The 24,419-nt window shown below is 42.1% G+C and overlaps 1 protein-coding gene and 1 long non-coding RNA gene across 7 annotated transcripts in view; one reads left to right on the top strand and one right to left on the bottom strand.

The window, feature by feature from the left end:
• arhgap23b (Rho GTPase activating protein 23b) overlaps positions 1-24,419 on the bottom strand; it is a 71,519-nt gene that overhangs the window by 42,999 nt on the left and 4,101 nt on the right. For 3 of the 6 annotated variants that reach the window (XM_036946600.1, XM_036946603.1, XM_036946601.1), the window contains exon 1: positions 4,764-5,052. The exons of 1 other annotated variant lie outside the window; for it this stretch is intronic. In XM_036946600.1, coding sequence (XP_036802495.1) covers positions 4,764-4,817 — 54 coding nt within the window. In that variant the 5' untranslated portion in view covers positions 4,818-5,052. Of the gene's footprint in view, positions 1-4,763; positions 5,056-24,419 lie in introns of those variants that run through there. 2 more of the 6 variants (XR_005036486.1, XM_036946604.1) reach the window with 1 other exon arrangement.
• LOC110491723 lies at positions 4,458-11,962 on the top strand. Its single transcript, XR_002468870.2, has 4 exons — positions 4,458-4,803; positions 5,914-5,997; positions 6,137-8,386; positions 11,311-11,962. It is a non-coding gene; the product is annotated as an uncharacterized LOC110491723 (long non-coding RNA).

The raw sequence follows: 24,419 nt of genomic DNA, 5'->3' as shown, positions 1-24,419 counted from the left end.
TTGGGGACCTTCAATGCCCCAGATCTGTGCCTCGACACAATCCTGTCTCAGAGCTCTGCGGACAATGGTTGTTTGCTGTAAAACGTGTGTTTTTGCTTTGTCATTATGGGGTATTGTGTGTAGATTGATGAGGAAAACATTTTAGAATAAGGCTGTAACATAACAATATGTGGAAAATGTCAAGGAGTCTGAATACTTTCCGAATGCACTGTATAGAGTACATACCAACAGTTTGATAGGGGGAGATGGTGGTGAGATGAAGCAGCATTAGATAGAGGGAGAAGGTGGTGAGCAGCTTGAAATGTGTTACCCTAGAACTGGGTGGTAATGGCAGTATGATCCATATGTTTCTGCTGAAGACAGCTTGTCTTGTTATAGTTGTCTTGTCAAACTATGCAAAGATGCTGATGTTGAGGGTAGAAACAGTCATGTATTTACCCACTGCAAATTTGTGAACTTTGAGTGTTACCCTGAGCTTGTCCAAATGACACAGAACCAAATGTACTTTAATCCCAAACAAATACCCCTCCCTTCCAGCATGACCGGCTTCACGGAGAAAGCAAGGGCATTTCCCATGTGTCTGACCAGGACCTGGCTTATCTACTTTACCACAGGAACCTGTATTGGCAGGCATACCACTCTGTCACTCACTGTAACACAAAGGTAAACATTACAACTGGAGTGCAAATGGCCATTCAGGATCGTGTTTATTAGGGCACACTGTAGCAAAAAGGTGATTGTGGAGGAAAGGTCATCTGATGCAGCACTCCATCACTCTCCTTCTTGGTCAAATAGCCCTTACACAGCCTGGAGGTGTGTTGGGTCATTGTCCTGTTGAAAAACAAATTATAGTCCCACTAAGCGCAAACCAGATGGGATGGTGTATCGCATCAGAATGCTGTGGTAGCCATACTGGTTAAGTGTGCCATGGATTCTTAGTGAATTACCGACAGTGTCACCAGCAAAGCACTCCAACACCATCACACTTCCTCCTCCATGCTGCATGGTGGGAACCACACATGCGGAGATCATCCGTTTACCTACTCTGCGTCTCACAATGACACGGTTTTTGGAACCAAAAATCTCCAATTTGGACTCATCAGACCAAACGACAGATTTCCATCGGTCTAATGTCCATTGCTTGTGTTTCTTGGCCCAACAAGTCTCTTCTTATTATTGGTGTCCTTTTAGTAGTGGTTTCTTTGCAGCAATTTGACCATGAAGGCCTGATTCACGAAGTCTCCTCTGAACAGTTGATGTTGAGATGTGTCTGTTACTTGAACTCTGTGAAACATATATTTGGGCTTCAATTTCTGAGGCTGGTAACTCTAACGAACTTATTCTCTGCAGCAGAGGTAACTCTGGGTCTTCCTTTCCTGTGGCGGTCCTCATGAGAGCCAGTTTCATCATTGCGCTTGATGGTTTCAAAGACTGCACTTGAAGAAACTTTTCCTGGATTGACTGACCTTCATGTCTTAAAGTAATGATGGACTGTCGTTTCTCTTTGCTTATTGGAGCTGTTCTTGACAAAATATGCACTTGGTCTCTTACCATATAGGGCTATCTTCTGTATACCAACCCTACCTTGTCACAAGACAACTGATTGGCTCAACGCATTAAGGAAAGAAATTCCACAAATGAACTTTTAACAAGGCACACCTGTTAATTGAAATGCATTCCAGGTGACTACCTCATGAAGCTGGTTGAGAGAATGCCAAGAGTGTGCAATGCTGTCATCAAGGCAAAGGGTGGCTACTTTGAAGAATCTCAAATATAAAATGCAGTTGAAGTCAGAAGTTTACATACACCTTAGCCAAATACATTTAAACTCAGTTTTTCACAATTCCTGACATTTAATCCCAGTACAAATTCCCTGTTTTAGGTCAGTTAGGATCACCACTTTATTTTAAGAATGTGAAATGTCAGAATAGTTGAGAGAATGATTTATTTCAGCTTTTATTTATTTCATCGCATTCCCAGTGGGTCAGAATTTTACATACACTCAATTAGTATTTGGTAGCATTTCCTTTAAATTGTTGAACCTGGGTCAAACGTTTCAGGTAGCCTTCCACAAACTTCCCACAATAAGTTGGGTGAATTTTGTCCCATTCCTCCTGACAAAGCTGGTGTAATGGAGTCAGGTTTGTAGCCCTCCTTGCTCGCACATGCTTTTTCAGTTCTGCCCGCAATTCTTCTATGAGAGTGAGGTCTGGGCTTTGTGATGGCCTCTCTAATACCTTGACTTTGTTGTACCCGCTTCCTCCAGCATCTTCACAAGGTTGTGAAGAGGGTCCTTTGCTGTTGTTCTGGGATTGATTTGCACTTTTCACACCAAAGTACGTTAATCTCTAGGAGACAGAACACGCCTCCTTCCTGAGAGGTATAACGGCTGCGTGGTCCCATGGTATTTATATCTGCGCACTATTGTTTGTACAGATGAAGGTGGTACCTTCAGGCGTTTGGAAACTGCTCCCAAGGATGAACCAGACATGTAGAGGTCTACAATTTTTTTTCCTGGGGTCTTGGCTGATTTATTTTGATTTTCCCATGATGTCAAGCAAAAAGGCACTGAGTTTGAAGCTTCTAAAGTGATGACATCTTTTTCTGGAATTTTCCAAGCTGTTTAAAGGCACAGTTAACTTAGTGTATGTAAACTTCTGATCCACATGGAATTGTGATACAGTGAATTATAAATTAAATAATCTGTCTGTAACAATTGTTTGAAAAATGACTTGTGTCATGCACAAAGTAGATGTCCTAACCGACTTGCCAAAACTATAGTTTGTTAACAAGAAATTTGTGGAGTGGTTGAAAAACGAGTTTTAATGACTCCAATCTAAGTGTATGTAAACTTCCGACTCCAACTTTATATTTTGATTTGTTTAACACTTTTTTTGTTACTAAATTATTTCATATGTGGTATTTCATCATGTTGATCACTATTGTTCTACAATGTGGAAAATAGTAAAAATAAAGAAAAACCCTTGAATGAGTAGGTGTGTCCAAACTTTTGCCTGGTACTGTATATAGCATATCCATATGATGCAACACATTTTTCATTTTGTTAGGTGCATTTCTACTTAAGTTTGAGCCTAAACAATTGGACTAAGTATCTGCCTGAAAGGTTGTATAGCCCAAAGTAGAGTCTATATGCCTTGGAGAAATGCTATTGTTTACCCATGTGACTACACCAGGCCGAAGCAACCACGGCGGCACAAACTAATTGCCCTTTTACTTTAGAGCTTTCAGCAAATGCTTGAAGTCTTGATACTGGACATTTAAGGCAAGAGGAATCTGCTTGACTGAGCACACATAATCCGACGGGGGAATTTGGAAGAAAGTTAGATAACGGAAGACATTTGGAAGTTTGAGAAGTTGAATCAATGAACTTCCGGAAACAAAGTTGTCACATGTTGGTGCTTGAAATTTGGAACGGTAAACACAACACATGTAGCCTAAACTGAAGGTCAAACAAGCTATAAGTCAATGTGAACTACAAGTAAAACTATAAATAGTTGAATTTGACTTAATTTACTGTTATCTGAATAACCTCCTTTGCAGTGCAACTGGTTAAACGTGGCCATCAGTTTGCCCGACAACATGTATGGCAACTTGGAAGACAATGAGTCGATTGGCAGTCTATATGTCTCTCCAGCAGTTAAAGCATGGGATAGCCCAGATTCCTGAAACAATGTAGCCCAAATGAACAACATATTTTCCCAACCCTCTACATTGTAACAGTGAGGAAAGTGTAACAGCTACAATGTGCCTTCTGTCTACGGGGCTGCACCTGTGGGCTGACATATGGAAATTGATGCATTCTATCCCAATTTCATATTGTCTCACTCCCACATCCACCCACCCTTACTTATATTCTGATGGGGGTGCTTATAAGGCTCAAACATGTCCAGTAGTGCATTCATGGACCATGGTGGAAAATCAGGTTGAGGTTTTCTTACAGTAGTTTATAACAGAATAATAAAGCATGTATTGTAGTGAAAAGCTCTTGGGGACGCCATTACAGTAATGAAAAAGCTTTTAGGTAGTAGCATGAAATCAAGTTGACAACACCACTTGAATTATTTACAAACGCATTCGCCGTTTTGTCATATAACTTAGAGTGCATGCCTAAAATAATGTGGCCCCTATTTTTTTTTATTCGAACAAGCGGACGTTGCACATCTTTTATTTACTAATATATGTGAACATTGTGTTAATATCAAATAGTCGCACAACATCATATGTGATAATAGTTTGACAAGTCCAGTGTATAGACTATTGTGTGGTGCAGAAGATTGCAAAACAACATTACTGACAGTACAAGCTAAAAGGCAGGCAGCCAGCCTTTGCATTACGTTTTGAGACTGATAGAAAGTGTAGCCTATACAACAAAACGGTGTAGTGCGCTGAGTGTAGCCTACATTACATTGGTACACAATGAGTCGTCCCCCCCCGTCCCCCCCGCGGAGAAGCTTACAATAAGAGCACAAACGTTTGCTCCCTGGAAAAATATTTAGCCTACCAGATATTTAGGTCCCGTGTGGCTCAGTTGGTAGAGCATGGCGGTTCCCACAGGAGACCAGTCCGAAAAAGTAGGAAAAATGTATGCTACTGTAAATCGCTCTGGATAAAGAGCGGCTGTTAAATGACAACAACAAGATGTACCAAGAGAAAGACGACCTACTTTTTTTCCAATCAAATAATAGTTACAGTAAGTCAATCGCAATTGAAAGAAGTAACTTCTCAACGGCAAGTGCACTTACTTCGTTTCCAGAGCGAGGTGGAATTCCAACCAGGCAAAAGGTAACTCCATTCATTGGGCAGCTCGGAGCGTTTCTGCCTCAAAAGTTGTCACGGTGTTGTTGTAAACAAAAACAAAAAAACAAATACTTGTAAACTATTTTACTGTCGACATTATGCCGACTCTATCACACAGGTAGGCTTTGCTCTCCCTCCCCGTAGTGTGGATAGGTAGAAATGTCCCCTCCCTCGGGTTTTGATTCTTTCGACGTCAATCTCCCATTTCGGTGTTACCGCGTTCCCACATACGCGCGAGCGACGCGCAAACTCGAACGCAACCAAGGTCGCGCCCCGCCCCTCGTGGTTATGGGCGTGGCCGAAACAGCAGCCAATGCGTTTTAGTAACGAATGGGCTGTACGGCTAAAATGAACACGTTGGCGCGCTGGAGGTGGCGATCTCTACAATCAAGGGAGTGACAATTAGTTGTCATGGTGCGGCAGCTGCAGTGATCTCTCCTTCTCCGAATATTGGATTAGAAAAAGTGGATTTTCGATTCGTGTGGCTATTAGCGATGATTGTATGAGATTATTCCTCGGGTTCCTGAGTGGCGCAGCGGTATGAGGCACTGCATCTCTAGTACTAGACGCATCAATACAGACACCGCGTTTTGATTCCAGGCTGTGTCACAACTGTCCGTAATTGGGAGTCCCATAGGGCGGCGCACAATTGGCCCAACGTCGTCCGGGTTTGACCGGTGTAGGCCATCATTGTAAATAAGAATTTGTTCTTACCTGACTTACTTTTTTTATGCAATTAGAGCAAAAAGTACAAAGAGCAAATAGTTACATTTGTAACAGTGCTCATGTTCTCATCTCTCCCCATACCATGCACATATAACAGAAACCCTAACAAAAATAGTTAAAGATATGGCAATAACTATAAGAGTAATTTATGGTGGAAAAGAACGATAGTTAGTGCGCTTGTCAGTGGCAGGAATTTTAGTTGTGGTGCTGGTGTGTGTGTTTTTTTGCACGAGTCAGAAATATCTTGTTATTGTCATAGAAATGTCTGTGCCACTGTTTGGTATCTACAATGTGTTGCATTGTCTGTGTTAACATTTTATGTTCTGCCTGTCTAAACTGCGATTTGCATCTTGTTTGTCTGCCATATAGACATATTTAATCCAGGCTGAATCACATCCGGCCGTGATTGGGAGTCCCATAGTTCGGCGCACAATTGGCACAGCGTCGTCTGGGGTAGGCCGTCTTTGTAAATAAGAATTTGTTCTTAATTGACTTGCCTAGTTAAATAAAAGGTTAAATAAAACAATTCGATACTGTGACTTGTGTTTGCACATACTGTATGTTTTCTATAGCTCTCTCTGTGTGTCTATAGAGCGCTGTGCTAGACATCTGTGGGAGAATCATCACGCCAGGAGCAAGAGTGTGTGTGTGCTGCACGTGGTCGCTGGAGCAGACACACTCCAATGCTGATGTTAGCCGACATTCCCCTCAGGCCAGAGAATGGAGCATGCGTGGAGACAGTTGTCGTCATCGCACCCCCAACCCCCCCCCCCCCCACACACACACACATACACATACACACACTGTGAGTCATTATGTAATAGCGTTGCATGAAAACATAAAGGAGACAGAGGAAAGATGAGGAGAACAATAGAGTATGTAATCTACATGTTCACTCTGATGCAGGAGCACACATATATGTCCCTAGAGTGACCACTAAAGCCTAGTATCTACTTGTTTTTGACCTAAGCCAAGCTATCGCGAGCATCCTGATGAAAATGCAGTCCAGTCCTTTTAGGGATTTTAGGATCTGCTTCTCATTTTATCTCATCCTATGAATACTATAACCCAGATTTAACATCAGACTGCCCTTCTATCAACTGGTTATGGCTTGTCCCAAATGGCATCCTATCCACTATATGGGCCGGGGTCAAAATAAGTGCACTCTGTAGGGCAGGGGTGCTCAACTATTACCCTACAAGGTCCAGAGCCTGCTAGTTTTTTGTTCTACATGATAATTAATTGCACCCACCTGGCGTCGTAGGTCAAAATTAGTCCCCGATTAGAGGGCAACAATGAAAAAACACAGTGGAACTGGCTTCGAGGTCCAGAGTTGAGTTTGAAGGATATATGGAATAGCGTGCCATTTGGGACACAACGTACATCACAATGTGAATTGGAACAGTCATATTTCATGTTTAGTAGACGGTAGAATCGCTTAACGGGGTTACGTAACTGTTGCCCTACCTTCCTGGGCTACGTGTAGTATGTCATGGATGGAGAGGAGATGGGGGTTATTGTGCTCCTGCCTGTCTGGAAGCTCTTATCATAGGAAGCCAGGTTGTCTGCCCCACGTAGAACACTGAGAAAGGCTTTAATTAATAATAATTGATTATAGCTCTTTTCTACCGAGGAACTCAAAGCACTTTACATAGTAAGGGGAAAACTCACCTCCTCCACCACCAATGTGCAGCTTCCACCTGGGTGATGCACACCAAACATTTTTATGCCAGAACATTCACCACACATCAGCTGATATATGCCAATTAGGAATAAGAGGGATGATGGAATGTGGAATTTAGGCATGACACCAGGGTTAACACCTCAACTCTTACAATAAGTGCCATGGGATTTTAATGAATCACAGAGAGTCAGGACACACGTTTAAAGTCCCATCTGAAAGACGGTGGTATGCTGCTGGCTTACCTCTGAAGCTAAGCAGGGTCGGCTGCTTTAGTGCTGAGGATTTAGAACATAGGCTACCACAGTGCACAACCTTTCCCTGAAGAATTCAAAAGTTAGTGTAGGCTATATTATTGTCCCCCCCCCAAACAAATCCCAAATCCGTCTCTGTCTCTCTGAATGGGTCATCTTTTTTTCAGTTCAAATTTAGTCAAGAGGAAAAGAGTGCATTCCTTGGCCCCCATTGTCCTCCAGAGACCTCTGAATGATATGTCATCCTCCCATGAAAATATACAGGTTTGGTTTGGACCGACAGATCACTTTCACTCACAGATAAGTCCACAGGGCCAGTGCATGTGTAAGAGCCAGTGTAGCAGACGTGTATCCAGTCCAGATAAAATAGGCACAGATAGCGCAAATCAACATGCCTGTATCATTTTCCCCTCTGATTCCTTTCTTGTCTCAAATCTATCCTCTTAATATGCAGCCGATATTGTATCGAGATATGCTCCCCATGTACAAAAATAGTGGTTTTATGCTAGATTTGCAAGATGGGTTCAGTCTTTTTATATGTAGTGCTATATTAAACCAAGAGAGGGCAGGAGTATACAGACACACAACCACACACCACCAATTTCTCAATGACCAGTGGGAAAATAACTATCTCTACCTACCACAATGAGCACACACATAGGTCAAGGATGATCTATCCAAGCAAAAAAATAAGCACCTATTAGCTAAACAAACAACAAGCAATGTCTCTTAAAATGCTATAACTAGCATCTGCATTTTTATAATATAAAAGATAATGTTTTTTTTCTGTTTCTTCATCTGAAAATGTCATACGATTAACCAGGTTCCCATTCAACCATTTGATGCGGATTAGTTACCTGACACAAGAGAGAAGTCACGACCGGGCTGATGGAAACAGGAAATGCAGGTACGATTTTATAAATGTCGAGAGACAGTTTGTTTGTTAGACATGATGGGATATTTTTGTGTTGGTAAAATTAATTATGTGAGAAATGGCAGTGCACAAATCTTTATATAATAACCATCATATTGAAGTCCATTTGGGCGTCACACCATGTTGCATGGTCCTCCCACTACGATTTGGGAAAGCCTGCAGTTAATTAGGCTACACATTGAAAAAGCAGGGGCTCAACTTTGGTTTAAGAAATGAGGGGGACATTATTATTATTATTATTTTTTGTCAGATAAACACTCCAAACAGCCTACCCGACCGCTCGGAGGCCTCCGCATGCTCCTAAAGCACACCGTTGCATAGTTCAAATCACATTCCAATGATAAAACTGTGTGGGGGGGGGGGGGGGGGGGGGTGGAAGTTGCGCCCCTGGAAATAAGCAATGATGAACTTCACAGGGTTGTGAAAGTGCACGGTTATGAGTTTAATGCTCCTTTCCAATCAATATTGAGGGCTTTATTCCGGTGAAATGATGATCAATGCTTGGCTGCTGTTTGACAAATAAAATAATCTCGCTCTTATCCATAATAATCTCATCATGTAGGTAGCCTAACCGTACCGTATGTGCGAGCTGTTGGCTAGAGTGCACATACTAAGACCAGAGTGGGCACATTTGCTATGTAACGCAACACTTTGTGTGACAAAACCATCAGTAGAGTTGAAATGGAATGGAAATCCATTTAAATTGTATTTTTTATTTGGTGCATGGGAATTTAACCTCAAAAGTTATTTTTATGTGCACTACGTCATCACACACTGCCTTTTATCCTCAATAAATCAGTAAAACAGAAACATCTTTGGTGGGAAAATGCGCATATTGTCTCTTGCAGATTTTAGAATATTCGCATTAAAAACCTTCGCCATTTGAATGGGAACCTGTAACTATTTTGGGTTTTTCTTTTTATATCACATTTGTGTTATATTTATTATGCATCGCTCTGTTTCCAATTGTTGTGTGCTGCTTCAGAAACCTTTGTTTCGATTAAGTAAATCATCTAGATGAATTACTGGGTGGCTTCCATCAGTGGCCAATAGATTAGGGTCACTGACTATAAACCCTCAAACAAAGGGGTACATCAGGGGTGGAAGTAACGAATTACAAATACTCCCGTTACTTGAATTTAGTCGTGTTTCTGATTAATTGTTGGGTGAATTCAGAATAAGTGGGACGCTTTTAGCATTTCCCCCTTCTGTAACCTCTTCTGACATCTATCCAACATATTCGCCCAGCACATAATACATTTCTGAAATCCTCAAGATGTTTTACAATTCATAATAGAAGTGATTAAAAAAAAATCATACTTGAGTAAAATTAAAGATACCTTAATAGAAAATGACTCAAGTAAAAGTCACCCAGTAAAATACTACTTGAGTAAAAATCTAAAAGTATTAGGTTTTAAATATACTTAAAGATGCACTATGCAGAAATCGCTCCGCCATTTCCTGGTTGCTAAAATTCTAAAAGTTTGCCTAATTTCAGTTTATGTGACAGAACAAGCAAGTATAGTGTAGAGAATCATTGTACCATCTAAACAGCTGTGAGATACAGTATATTTTCCGAAAACCCAAAATACTGTATTTACAGCTGTTGGAAGCTGCAGTACAAAACCAAAAGTAAAAGAAGCAAAAACGAAACGTAAGAACGGGAAGCATAGAAAAAGCCACATAGAATATCTACCTCTTCTTAGACTTGCTTTCAATGAGAATGGCAGCTCTATAACACATATTTCTATGTGAATTTGGTCGGGGTCTCCCAAAAAGTTACATATGGCAGACATCCCATTTTTAAAGACGGTTATTTCCATTGTTAGAGTGGCCACTAGGTTGGGCCACTAGAGTATCTGGTCAATATAATGGATAATCTGTGATATTACTCAAATGTAAACTTGCTTACTTACTACATCTCGACCACTACATCCGGAGGTAGCGCCGGACAGTTGCCACCCCTTGAAGCATGGTAGTTGTCTCATTGCGCCAACACTCCTGTATAAATGGTATAGGCAGAGCAATGCTATTTCTTTAAATGTATAGACATTTTTCCTCATATTTGAGACATGTTTTATTGAGTTTTTACCCGAAATTGCAGTAACAGTCTGTTACATTTTGAAATTGTCATAGTAGCTGTCGGCTGCACTGAGCCACATAAAACTATGGAAGCTCATCCCCCGCCACCAAAAACATGTCAAATGTAGATCATACAATCATTTTTTTTATTTGTAACATTGTGTTGTCATTTCAGAGGTGGCACCACAGGTCCCAGAGTGGTGGTGGGGAAATTGTTTTCCTGGGGCCCCTGATACGGTGTAAAACAAAAGATTTTATATAGACTATGATGGAACAAGGTAATTTTTCTAATCAGGTTTTACGTTTTATTTTTCAAAACAGGGTTGCATCATGTAGGCCTTTGCATCTGCAATGAAAAATATACTCATACAGTATGTCATCACTATTGTGGTGATTGAATAATTCCAGTCAATAATATTGAAATTAAAAGGTCTATGCAGCACCTAGCCACACCTGAAGTATGGCTAGGCTGAGAACAACACATTCTGAGAACCTTGTGTTTTTAGGACAACCACGCTCTCACTTAGCTCTATGCTTATTTTGCATACAACCTTCCCAAAACATTCTGGGAATGGTGCAGGATAGTTGCTTGGCTTTGGAACATTCTCAGCTCCTTTAAGGAATAAAATAACGCTGTTTTCTTGGCATTTCATTACTTTAACAGACCGTTTCCTAAAAGTTGAATACATAGTTCCATTTATGTACGTTCCTCCAACTGGTTTGACATTGGGAATGTTCTCAAAAAGTTCAGAGAACATTGAGAAACAACTTTCTCCAGTGTGAATTTCAATACTTTAACGTAACGCTTCCAACAGGTTTCAAAGACAGAGGACGAGACAGAGCAACAGGAGGCAGCATTCATCTGATGAAGACGATTTCTCCTCATCACTGATGCCCAGAAGGTCACAAGGCACAGGGTGGCTGGATGGGTACCTTGCCTGTGTGTCAGACAAGATGGACTTGCTTCATTCCTTTCCATACATAAATAAGCAGTCCCTCAAACTGAACACAGGCCTGCCAGCCACCCGTGAACGTCTTTTTTTAGCTTTGTTGGACTGTTCTTCACTGCAAGGCGAGCCAGTATAGGCTTGATTCACTTTGGAAATCAGCGCCGGCTGAAACTGAACAGCAAGTTCAGAGAGAAGTGAAAGAATTAGAACAAAACTCGTTTGTTTTTGCGCAAGGAACACTACATAACCTAATGTACTCTAATGCAACATATGTAGACCCTTTCTCTATTTCAGGGGGGTTTGCTCAATACATTTTTATTTCCAGGATGTTCTGTTGTTGCCTCCAGAGCTCATTTGACATCAAATCCTTTAGGTATGTTCACTGTGTAATTCATCAGTACATTTTAGGAGATTTCAATGTTGGATTTATTTTTCAAATATGAGTCATATTGACAAATCCTTCCTGTTTTGTATACATACTTGCCTTGTACTCAAACAATAAATGAAATGAGTTCATACTGTACATGAATTTCCTCTGCTCCTTTTTTACATTTACTGCATGGAAAATATCTGGTGTAAAAGCATTCCGGTAATCTTAGAGAAATTAGCCATAAGGTCAATGTTTTTGTTTTTTTTAAGTAATGAAATTACTTTTACTCTGAGTACTTTTCAAATGAGCTACTTTTTACTTTTACTTGAGTCGTTTTTGAGACCAGTAGTTTTACTGCTACTTGAGTAGAATTTCATTTAAAGTAACAGTCCCTCTACTTGAGTAGGATATTTCAGTACTTTTTCCACCCCTGCAAAGCATTCATTTTGACATCACACCTCCCTCCAAATATGTGTATCCAGGAAACACTGGCAGAGAGGTATTATCATTATCCGTAACACCCATCTGCCCTACAAAACAAAGTAAGCCTACAGATTTAGTCTATATTCCGCTGTGCTAGAAAGTGATGAGGTAAAAATGAAGGGGATAGAAGCCAAAGCCAGGGAGGGGGGGGGGGGGGGGGGACTCCCCTGGGACAGGATGGGTGTGTGTGTGTGTGTGTCTGCGTGCCATAGACACTAATCTGGCCTTGTCCTGATGGGTTTCACCCCCGCCCCATGAGGTACCAACACCACCCTCCCCCACACATCCCTCCAATCATCATGTACCCTGTGATCTTTTGAACACCCCTTTCCCCGATCGGATCAGATTACCCAACCCTACATCCAATTTTTACCCATAAGGAGGTTTACAAAATATCTGACCCTGGATCTGTGGTTAGGGGAGACTTCAGCAAGCCTGTCCTTCCCTCAACCCCCAAAACACGTTTCTTTCCTCCACAAGCAACCATCACACCACCACAATCGTCATAATGCAATGAGATGATATTACATGTAACATTACACATTCAATCACAAACAGCACGACCAAAAATGACAGACCACAGGCATATATAGTATTTACATGGCTCTGGGACAGATGAAAAAGCAATGAAAAAGAAAAAACGAAAGAAAGAAGGACAAAAAAAGACAGCTGAAAACATTAAGTTCCGGATAGGCGTTAGGGCACAAACATCTGGCCTGGGAGGACAGACAGGGGGGTGTCCATCTGTCTATTTACAGGCTAGAGAGATCTCCCTAAATATCTAATCCACCTAATCCTTTCATCATGGGTATGGAGAGAGCATGTAGGGACAAGGTCTGTCCACATGGGGACGCCAAACGAACCCTAGCTGGCTGCCAGTGAGTGGATGAGTTTGGTAAAGTGATGAGTATTTCTATTGTGATTTGTTTGCTACTAAACTCAGAAAGAAAAGAAACGTCCTCTCACTGTCAACTTAACATGTGTAAATATTTGTATGAACATAACAAGATTCAACAACTGAGACATGAACTGAACAAGTTCTACAGACATGTGACTAACAGAAATGTAATAATGTGTCCCTGAACAAAGGGCGGGGGGGGGGGGGGGTCAAAAGCAACAGTCAGTATCTGGTGTGGCCACCAGCTGCATTAAGTACTGCAATGCATCTCCTCCTTATGCACTGCACCAGATATGCTTGTTCTTGCTGTGAGATGTTACCCCAGTCTTCCACCAAGGCACCTGCATGTTCCCAGACATTTCTGGGGGGAATGGCCCTAGCCCTCACCCTCCGATCCAACAGGTCCCAGACGTGCTCAATGGGATTGAGATCCGGGCTCTTCGCTGACCATGGCAGAACACTGACATTCCTGTCTTGCAGGAAATCAAGCACAGAACGAGCAGTATGGCTGGTGGCATTGTCATGCTGGAGGGTCATGTCAGGGTGAGCCTGCAGGAAGGGTACCACATGAGGGAGGAGGATGTCGTCCCTGTAACACACAGCGTTGAGATTGCCTGCAATGACAACAAGCTCAGTCCAATGATGCTGTGACACACCGTCCCAGACCATGACGGACCCTCCACCTCCAAATCGATCCCGCTCCAGAGTACAGGCCTCGGTGTAACGCACATTCCTTCGACGATAAACGCGAATCCGACCATCACCCCTGGTGAGACAAAACTGCGACTCGTCAGTGAAGAGCACTTTTTGCCAGTCCTGTCTGGTCCAGGTTTGGCCCATAGGCGACGTTGTTGCCAGTCATGTCTGGTGAGGACCTGCCTTACAACAGTCCTACAAGCCCTCAGTCCAGCCTCTATCAGCCTATTGCGGACAGTCTGAGCACTGATGGAGGGATTGTTCGTTCCTGGTGTAACTCGGGCAGTTGTTGTTGCCATCCTGTACCTGTCCCGCAGGTGAGATGTTCGGATGTACCGATCCTGTGCAGGTGTTGTTACACGTGGTCTGCCACTGCGACAATGATCAGCTGTCCGTCTCGTCTCCCTGTAGCGCTGTTTTAGGCATCTCACAGTACGGACATTGTAATTTCTTGCCCTGGCCACATCTGCAGTCCTCATGCCTCCTTGCAGGAAGCCGCAGATGAGCAGGGACCTGGGCATCTTTCTTTTGGTGTTTTTCAGAGTCAGTAGAAAGACCTCTTTAGTGTCCTAAATTTTCATAACTGTGACCTTAATTGCCTACCGTCTGTAAGCTGTAAGTGTCTTAACGACAGGTGCATGTTCATTAATTGTTTATGGTTCATTGATCAAGCATGGGAAACAGTGATTAAACACACTAATCAAAAGTGACCCATTGCATAAACATAGCAAACACTTTGTGCAAACCAAGGGAAATGAACAACTCCGTGTATACCATTTAGGCATCGTTTTACAAAAATGTCCACAGACTATCCACACTAACCCTATGCCAATCCACAATTCTCTACCCCCTCAGACACAACTTACGCTGCTGCTAAAATGACTATTGATTCGATTTATTACTCCATTACGATGCTGTCCATTGATTATTGATTGCCATTACCATTAGTATTTATATCGATTTATCCTGCAACTGGTCACTTTTTCTCCTGTTTACACGTATATATTAGCTTTAGTATATTGCCATAACTATTTATATGCAGTGCCTTCGGAAAGTATTCAGACCCCTTGACTTTTTTCACATTTTCTTACATTTCAGACTAATTCTAAAATGGATTAAAAAAAATTTGCTAAATGATTACACATAATATGGAAATACCTTATTTACATAAGTATTCAGCCCCTTTACTATGAGACTCAAAATTGAGCTCAGGTGCATCCTGTTTCTATTGATCATCCTTGAGATGTTTCTACAACTAGATTGGAGTCCACCTGTGGTAAATTCAATTGATTGGACATGAATTGGGAAGACACACACCTGTTCATTTAAAGTCCCACAGTTGACAGTGAGTGTCAGAGCAAAAACCAAGTAATGAGGACTAAATAATTATTCGTAGGGCTCCGAGACAGGATTGTGTCGAGGCACAGATCTAGGGAAGGGTACCAAAAACATTCTGCAGCATTGAAGGTCCCCAAGAACACAGTGGCCTCCATCATTCTTAAATGGAAGATGTTTGGAACCACCAAGACTTTTCCTAGAGCTGGCCGCCCAGCCAAACTGAGCAATCGGGGGACAAGGGCCTTGGTCAGGCAGGTGACCAAGAACCTGATGGTCACACTGACAGAGCTCTAGAGTTCCTCTGTGGAGATGGGAAAACCTTCCAGAAGGACAACCATCTCTGCAGCACTCCACCAATCAGGCCTTTATGGTAGAGTGACCAGACGGAAGCCACTCTTCAGTAAAAGACACATGACAGCCCGCTTGGAGTTTGCTAAAATGCACCTAAAGACTCTCTGACCATGAGAAACAAGATTCTCTGGTCTGATGAAACCAAGTTTGAACACTTTGGCCTAAATCCCAAGAGTCCTATCTGGAGGAGATCTGGCACCATCCCTACGGTTAAGCGTGGTGGCAGCATCGTGCTGTGGGGATGTTTATCAGCGGCAGGAACTGGGAGACTAGTCAGGATCGAGGCAAAGATGAACGGAGCAAAGTAGAGAGAGATCCTTAAGAAGAACCTGCTCCAGAGCACTCAGGACCTCAGACTGGGGCGAAGGGTCACCTTCTAACAGGACATTGACCTAAAGCACACATCGAAGACAATGCAGGAGTGGCTTTGGGACAAGTCTGTGAATGTCCTTGAGTGGCCCGGCCAGAGCCCGGACTTGAACCTGTTCTAACATCTCTGGAGAGTCCTGAAAATAGCTTTGCAGCAACACTCCCCATCCAACCTGACAGAACTTGAGAGGATCTGCAGAGAAGAACGGGAGAAACTCCGCAAATACAGGTGTGCCAAGCTTGTAGCGTCATACCCAAGAATAATCGATGCTGTAATCGCTGCCAAAGGTGCTTCACCAAGTACTGAATAAAGGTTCTGAATAATTATGTAAACGTGCTATTTAATTTTAAAATGTTGAATAAATACGAAAAAAATTCAAAAAACCTGTTTTTTCTTTGTCATTATGGGATATTTTGTGTAGATTGATGAGGGGGGAAAAAATATTGAATCCATTTTAGAATAAGGCTGTAACTTAACAAAATGTGGAAAAAGTCAAGGGGTGTGAATACTTTCCGTAGGCACTGTATTCCTGCTACCAGTCACTTTTCTGCCCTGTTTACATGTATATTCTATTACCAGTCACTTTTCTGCCCTGTTTACATGTATATTCTATTACCAGTCACTTTTCTGCCCTGTTTACATGTATATTCTATTACCAGTCACTTTTCTGCCCTGTTTACATGTATATTCTATTACCAGTCACTTTTCTGCCCTGTTTACATGTATATTCTATTACCAGTCACTTTTCTGCCCTGTTTACATGTATATTCTATTACCAGTCACTTTTCTGCCCTGTTTACATGTATATTCTATTACCAGTCACTTTTCTGCCCTGTTTACATGTATATTCTATTACCAGTCACTTTTCTGCCCTGTTTACGTGTATATTCTATTACCAGTCACTTTTCTGCCCTGTTTACATGTATATTCTATTACCAGTCACTTTTCTGCCCTGTTTACATGTATATTCTATTACCAGTCACTTTTATGTATAAACTCACCTTAACCACTCCAGTACCCCTGCACATTTAATAAGGTACAGGCACTGAATAGTATATACTTTCATTCTTGCGTATCTTTAACTCACATCGTCGTTCTTGTGTGTTTTTTAAATGTTTTATTATATCATTATTATCACTGCATTGTTGGGAAAGAATTTAACTGTACAGTTTTACAGCTGTCGTATCCTGTGTACATTGCGAATAAACTTTGAAACTCGAAACTCATTTTAAATGGAGATGTGTCCCAACCCTGTAAAACAGAATGGATTTGGACCTAACTCCCAACTCAAAACTATGACAGAGATGTAAAACTACATGAGACTGATCTAAAGTGAGTGTCCTATAAAGTACTGGTGCTCTGGGAAGCTGTAATGATTGAATCAGCAAATCAACTATGACTGTACCAGGACAGACCGTCCCCGGGAGGAAAGAAGAGACATGACTTTTGTTATGTGAATGTGAGTGTAAATAAAGTTTTTTTTTTTCTCCTCAAATTCAAATTGCATTAGGTTACATTGTATGGAAGTGTGTGTATACACTGAATTCTAAAAACATTAGGAACACCTTCCTGATATTGAGTTGCACCCCCTTTTGCTCTCAGAACAGCCTTAATTCGCCGGGCATGGACTCTAACAGGTATAGAAAGCGTTCCACAGGGATGCTGGCCAATGTTGAACCCAATGCTTCCCACAGTTGTGTCAAGTTGGCTGGTAGTGGATCCCCACTCCAAATATCTTTTTCCATCTCATCCCACAGATGTTCGATTGGATTGAGATCTGGTGACTGGACAGGCCACTGCAGTCAGCTGAATCCACTGTCAAGTCCGTAGAACCATTCCTGGACTATCCTGGCCTGTGTGGCATGGGGCATTACCGTGCTGAAAAAATCAATTTGCAGATACACTGCTGCCAGTAAGGGATGTACCTGATTGGCAATGATGTTCATACCTGTATATCCTGTGGCATTCAAACGTTTCACCACTTTTATCAAGGGGTCGAATGTGTGCCATGAAAACACACCCCGCGCCACCACCACCAGCTTGCAATGTTGACACGCGGCATGATGGATGCATGTACACATGTGGTTTTCTCCAAACAACAGGAACCGGGGATTCATCAGACCAGGCAATGTAATTCCAATTCTCCAGCGTCCAATGTTTTCGTTCCTTAGCCCACTGCCACCACAGTTATTTGTTTTCTGCTGAAAGTAGTGGAACTCTGTAAGGTTGTCGACTGCCATAACCCATTTGTGTCAACGTACGACGAGATGTGCATTCTTTTATGGGTCTTTGGGCACCAATGTTGTACTGGACTGTCAGTTGACCAGGTGTAGCCCGTCAGTTGCTCTGCACAATTCGTGTCCTCTTTCATCAATTAACCATTTTCGACCACTGGCTTGCCGTCGGCTGTCTGTCATATGAGTGGTGGACCATTCTTGATACACAAGGGAAACTGTTGAGCATGAAAAACCCAGCAGCGTTGCAGTTCTTGACACACTCAAACCAATGTGCCTGCCACCTACTAACATACCACGTTCAAAGGCACTTAAATATTTTGCCTTGCCCATTCACCCTCTGAATGGCACACATACACAATCCATGTCTCAATTACCATAAGGCTTAAAAATCCTCCTTTAACCTGTCTCCTCCCCTTCATCTACACTGATTGAAGTGGATTTAACAGGTGACATCAATAAGGGATCATAGCTTTCACCTGGATTTACCTGGTCAGTCTGTGGTTATGGAAAGAGCATGTTTTGTACACTCAGTGTATGTTAGGGTAGAGTGTTGACAAGCAAGTCAGCACTACTTTGAATCGCTGTCTTAGGCAGCCCTTCTCTCTTTTCTCCCCCCATGTACCGTATTGTCCTGTGTACAGTAATTCATTAGCAAAGCAGCCTATGACCAGAAAAGCCTTATCATGTCTACCAGTCTTTCTCTCTGCTTGTGTGTGTGTGTGTGTGTGTGTGTGTGTGTGTGTGTGTGTGTGTGTGTGTGTGTGTATGCCATCACATTTACCAGAGTCTGTCTGTGTTAATCCTTACAGAGAACAGACCTACATTCTGTTACACAACATTAATCCTCTCTGAGCTTAGGCCCACCCCTCACACTGCTATACACACACACACACACACACACACACACACACACGCACACACACACACGCACATACACACACACACACGCACACACACACACACACACACACACACACACACACACACACAAGCACATGCACACACACCTGGTCTCGCACACACACACACACACACACACACACGCACGCACACGCACATGCACATGCACACACACTCCAGTACACACACACACACACACACACACACACCTGTACACACACACACACACACACGCACACACACACACACACACACACACACACACAAAATAACACTGCTACCAATATCTCTCTAAAAAATGCAGGATATACTTCTCGTTTTTTACCCTGCTGTCTGCAGTCAAATTATGGCAAAACTAGGTAACAAAAGAGCAGTTACATGTTATATGTACAGTTGAAGTCGGAAGTTTACATAAACCTTAGCAAAATACATTTAAACTCAGTTTTTCACAATTCCTGACATTTAATCAGAGTAAAAATTCCCTGTCTTAGGTCAGTTAGGACCACCACTTTATTTTAAGAATGTGAAAAGTCAGAATAATAGTAGAGAGAATGATTTATTTCAGCTTTTATTTCTTTTATCGCATTCCCAGTGGGTCAGAAGTTTACATACACTCAGCAAGTATTTGGTAGCATTGCCTTTAAATTCTTTAATAACTTGGGTCAAATGTTTCGGATAGCCATCCACAAGGTTCCCACAATAAGTTGGGTGAATTTTGGCCAATTCCTCCTGACAGAGCTGGTGTAACTGAGTCAGGTTTGTAGGCCTCCTTGCTCGCACACGCTTTTTCAGTTCTGCAAACAAATGTTCTATTGGATTGAGGTCAGGGCTTTGTGATGGCCACTCCAATATCTTGACTTTGTTGTCCTTAAGAAATTTTGCCACAACTTTGGAAGCATGCTTGGGGTCATTGTCCATTTGGAAGACCCATTTGCAACCAAGCTTTAACTTCCTGACTGATGTCTTAAGATGTTGCTTCAATATACCCACATAATTTTCCTGCCTCATGATGCCATCTATTTTGTGAAGTGCACCAGTCCCTCCTGCAGCAAAGCACCCCCACAACATGATGCTGCCACCCCCGTGCTTCACGGTTGGGATGGTGTTCTTCGGCTTGCAAGCATCCCCCTTTTTCCTCTAAACATAACGATGGTCATTATGGCCAAACAGTTCTATTTTTGTTACATCAAACCAGAGGACATTTCTCCAAAAAGTATGATCTTTGTCCCCGTGTGCAGTTGCAAACCGTAGTCTGGCTTTTTTATGGCGATATTGGAGCAGTGCCTCGTTCCTTGCTGAGCGGCCTTTCAGGTTATGTCGAGGACTCGTTATAGGACTCGTTTTACTGTGGATATAAATACTTTTGTACCTGTTTCCACAAGCATCTTCACAGGGTCCTTTGCTGTTGTTCTGGGATTGATTTGCACTTTTCACACCAAAGTATGTTCATCTTTAGGAGACAGAACGAGTTTTCTTCCTGAGCGGTACGACGGCTGCGTGGTCCCATGGTGTTTATACTTGCATACTATTGTTTGTACAGATGAACGTGGTTCCTTCAGGCATTTGGAAATTGCTCCCAAGGATGAACCAGACTTGTGGAGGTCTACAATTTTTTTTTCAGGTCTTGGCTGATTTCTTTTTATTTTCCCATGATGTCAAGCAAAGGGGCATTGAGTTTGAAGGTAGGCCTTGAAATACATCCACAGGTACACCGCCAATTGACTCAAATGATGTCAATTAGCCTATCAGAAGGTTCTAAAGCCATGACATAATTTTCTGGAATTTTCCAAGCAAATGCACAGTCAACTTAGTGTATGTAAACTTCTGACCCACTGGAATTGTGATACAGTGAATTATAAGTGAAATAATCTGTCTGTAAACAATTTTTGGAAAAACTACTTGTGTCATGCACAAAGTAGATGTCCTAACCGACTTGCCAAAACTATAGTTTGTTAACAAGACATTTGTGGAGTGGTTGAAAAACAAGTTTTAATGACTCCAACCTATGTGTATGTAAACGTCCGACTTCAACTGTATATATAGTTTCCCCCTTGGAGGACCAGCCCTTCTTGTGTACATTTTGTTGTTTAAATTGAACCAGGACACTGATGACTTGCAGCTAGGGTGGGGAATCGACAGCACTCGTTAATCTGAAGATAAGGTACGGTTGACCCCTTAACACGTGTGGTCAAATACTTCTCTTCAGAACGGCTCCCTGCTCATGCCTGTTTTCCTCTACCCTTCTGTCGCCAGACCATGGGATCCAAAGAAACCTGTCTTGACACATTGTTAAGAGCATAGGGCATAAATACACAAGACCCCTCTTTTAGTGTTAAAACAATAGTGTTTTCTGTTTTCTGTTTTCAAATACTGTAGTCAAGTGTAAATCACAATTTGTGCACAACTGTGAATTCAGAGGATGATGTGACAAAACAAGCAATGTATAGTGTAGAGAATCATTCTACCGTCTAAACTGCTGTGAAGTATCTTTTCAACAACCATTTTTTTTTTTAGCTTTTTGAAAAGCCGGTGTGAAGTGAAGGGAAAGATACAAAAACTCAACCTAAGAACGGGAAGCATTGAAATAGTGCACACGGAACAGATCGTGCGCTTCTTAGACTTGCTTTCAATGAAAACGACAGATCTATAACGCATATTTCGATGTGAATTTGGTCGGGTGGCCCCAAAAAGTGACATATTGCAGCTTTCAAAACGGAGCATGAAATAAGGAGACTGCCCCTAGGTGTAGTACACTCATTGACCATGCTGTTTGTTGTTCTCTATTCAAAAACAGACGGAGAGGACCCTCAGGGAGGCACACACTCTGGAAGAGAGCCCATTATCTGGTGGACACACACAGTATACACACACACACATACACAGTATACACACACAAACACATACACAGTACACACACACACACACACACACACACACACCGCACATATACATCCACACTCACGTTACATTCACAACCACGCACGTGAGATATTTATAGCGCTGATGAAGTTCAATGTACTGGAGTGCTAGACAGGACACACACACACACACGGAGACACTAATGGACACACGGATGGATAGATGGATGGACAGACGAATAGACGGACAGTCAAACACACTACGCACACAACATTCGCGCAGGCAGTGTTATGTTTATCAGGATCCCCATTAGCGACTGCACCCACTGGGGTCCACATAAAACATAGAAATACAGGACAAAGTATAGAGCAGTTATAAACAAGAACAACAGAAGACATTACATTGCATTCAAAATAAAACATGTATAAGAATTATATTAAGCTACTTCACGTAGCTTAATATAATTCTTATACATGTTTTATTTTGAATGCAATGTAATGTCTTCTGTTGTTCTTGTTTATAACTGCTCTATACTTTGTCCTGTATTTCTATGTTTTATGTGACACCAAGAGACAACAAAAATGCTATTTACACGCCTTTCATATATATATACATGATTATTTGTTATAAACAGTACAGTTCAAATAAAGTGTGAATAAGAACTTGTTCTTAACCGACTTGCCTAGTTAAATAAAAATAGATGTTAAGAAAGAGGAGAGGCGCTGCGATACAATATGTTGTTGTTTTTTCTAACTGTTTTTTTTTAAGCTAAACTTGCGTTTTGCCTGTCAGCTCTGGTAGGACACAAACATATTACCGGTCACATATTCAGAATTACTCGCCCGCAATCGGACATTCACAAGTACCCTCACCCAAACTCCTAATCACACTCATGGAGTGACACAAAACAGATGCTACTCCATAACGTCAACATCAACTGCTGCTGGGCACAGCACTCTGATGATGTCACAACCCCCAAGGGAGCCGCGACCTGATGTCATAATCCCCCAACGCTGTAAACAAGCAGCATCGCGCCCGATAACAGCACCAGGTCAAACTCAGTTTAGACCGGGACTGAGTTAATCGGGTCGTGTCTCAATTGGCACCCTTTTCCTTACATTGTGCACCTCTAGGGCTCTGGTCAGAAGTAGTGCACTATTTAGGGAATAGGGTGCCATTTGGGACACATATTTGGTAAATGAGGTGAATGTATCTTATCTCTTTCAATACAGTACCTACCTACTGTCCACATTTCATACCATCTAGTCAGAAAGACAGAATTGGAAAAAGATTAAGGGGCACTTCATTAACTGAATAGGGTGCTTTTACACAACACCAGCTCCAAAAACAGAGTCACGGGTTGAGAGGGAGTGACGTTTTTTAAAAAAAGGGGGTGTGGATGTTTGCGTGTGTGTGTCTGCCTGCCAGTGCCTATATGTGCATGTGTCTGTTTGAGAGAGAGTGTGTATGCACATTTGTGTGTGTGTGTGTCAGGGGATATTCCTTCTCATACTCACCTAGAGTCAAAAGGGATAACGAAGATAACTCATATTACATTCATTACATAATTCCCATTCCATCAGTGAGAGAGGAGAGAGTGAGAGAGAGAGAGCGAGAGAGATATCTGCTTTGAGAGGGGCATCTTATAACACACACATTCCACACACACACACACACACATTCCACACACACACACACACACACACACACACACACACACACACACACACACACACACACACACACACACGTCTCCCTGGACATTCTACTTAGAGAAAGAGACAGGTATTTCTAACCTACTATCCAGATCTCTATAGACCGTTAAAGGACCAAGAATCTAAATTTATCCAGTGACTTTCATTCCTCCATCCCCTCCTCCCTAACAAGCCCTCCCTTCATTCCATTTCAGTCACACTCTTGGTCTGTCTGTCACTTTCTTTCCTTCTCCTCTTTCTCTCTGCAGTTCAGTCACTGTCTAATATCGTCCCTATCTTCCCTCCCTCCCTCCAGTCCAGTCCTACACTCTTGATCTGTCCATCATTTTCTCCGTCTCTGACTCTTCCCCCTTTCTGCCTGTCTTCCCCCTCTCTCCTCTTCTGTTGAGTACTGATAACACTCCCTTCCACTGTCTGGCCTTAGATTGCAGTGAGGAAGTAGGAATTGCCTGCAATGTATTTGTGTTGCAGTTTATGTTTATGTATATAATTTATAAGTAGCTATGTCAATGATTTACAAACCATCAATACATGTTTATTTCTCACGCGCCCGTACACACACACACACACAGTCCCCAACCCTCAGCCATCCACATCCCCATTCTCCTATCCTCGAAAAAGTAACTCCAGGCTGGGTTCACTATACTGGATAAGTAAGTAAGGGGTCATGTATTGGAGATGCACAACAGTCACTTTTCTTCAAACTCCTCCACAGAGTCCATTAGTTCATATGAGTGGTCAGCGCAGGAGGATATGA

Source organism: Oncorhynchus mykiss, chromosome 16 (assembly GCF_013265735.2).
Source record: "Oncorhynchus mykiss isolate Arlee chromosome 16, USDA_OmykA_1.1, whole genome shotgun sequence".
NCBI classification, from domain to species: domain Eukaryota; kingdom Metazoa; phylum Chordata; class Actinopteri; order Salmoniformes; family Salmonidae; genus Oncorhynchus; species Oncorhynchus mykiss.
This window is presented reverse-complemented; position numbering and strand designations above follow the sequence as displayed.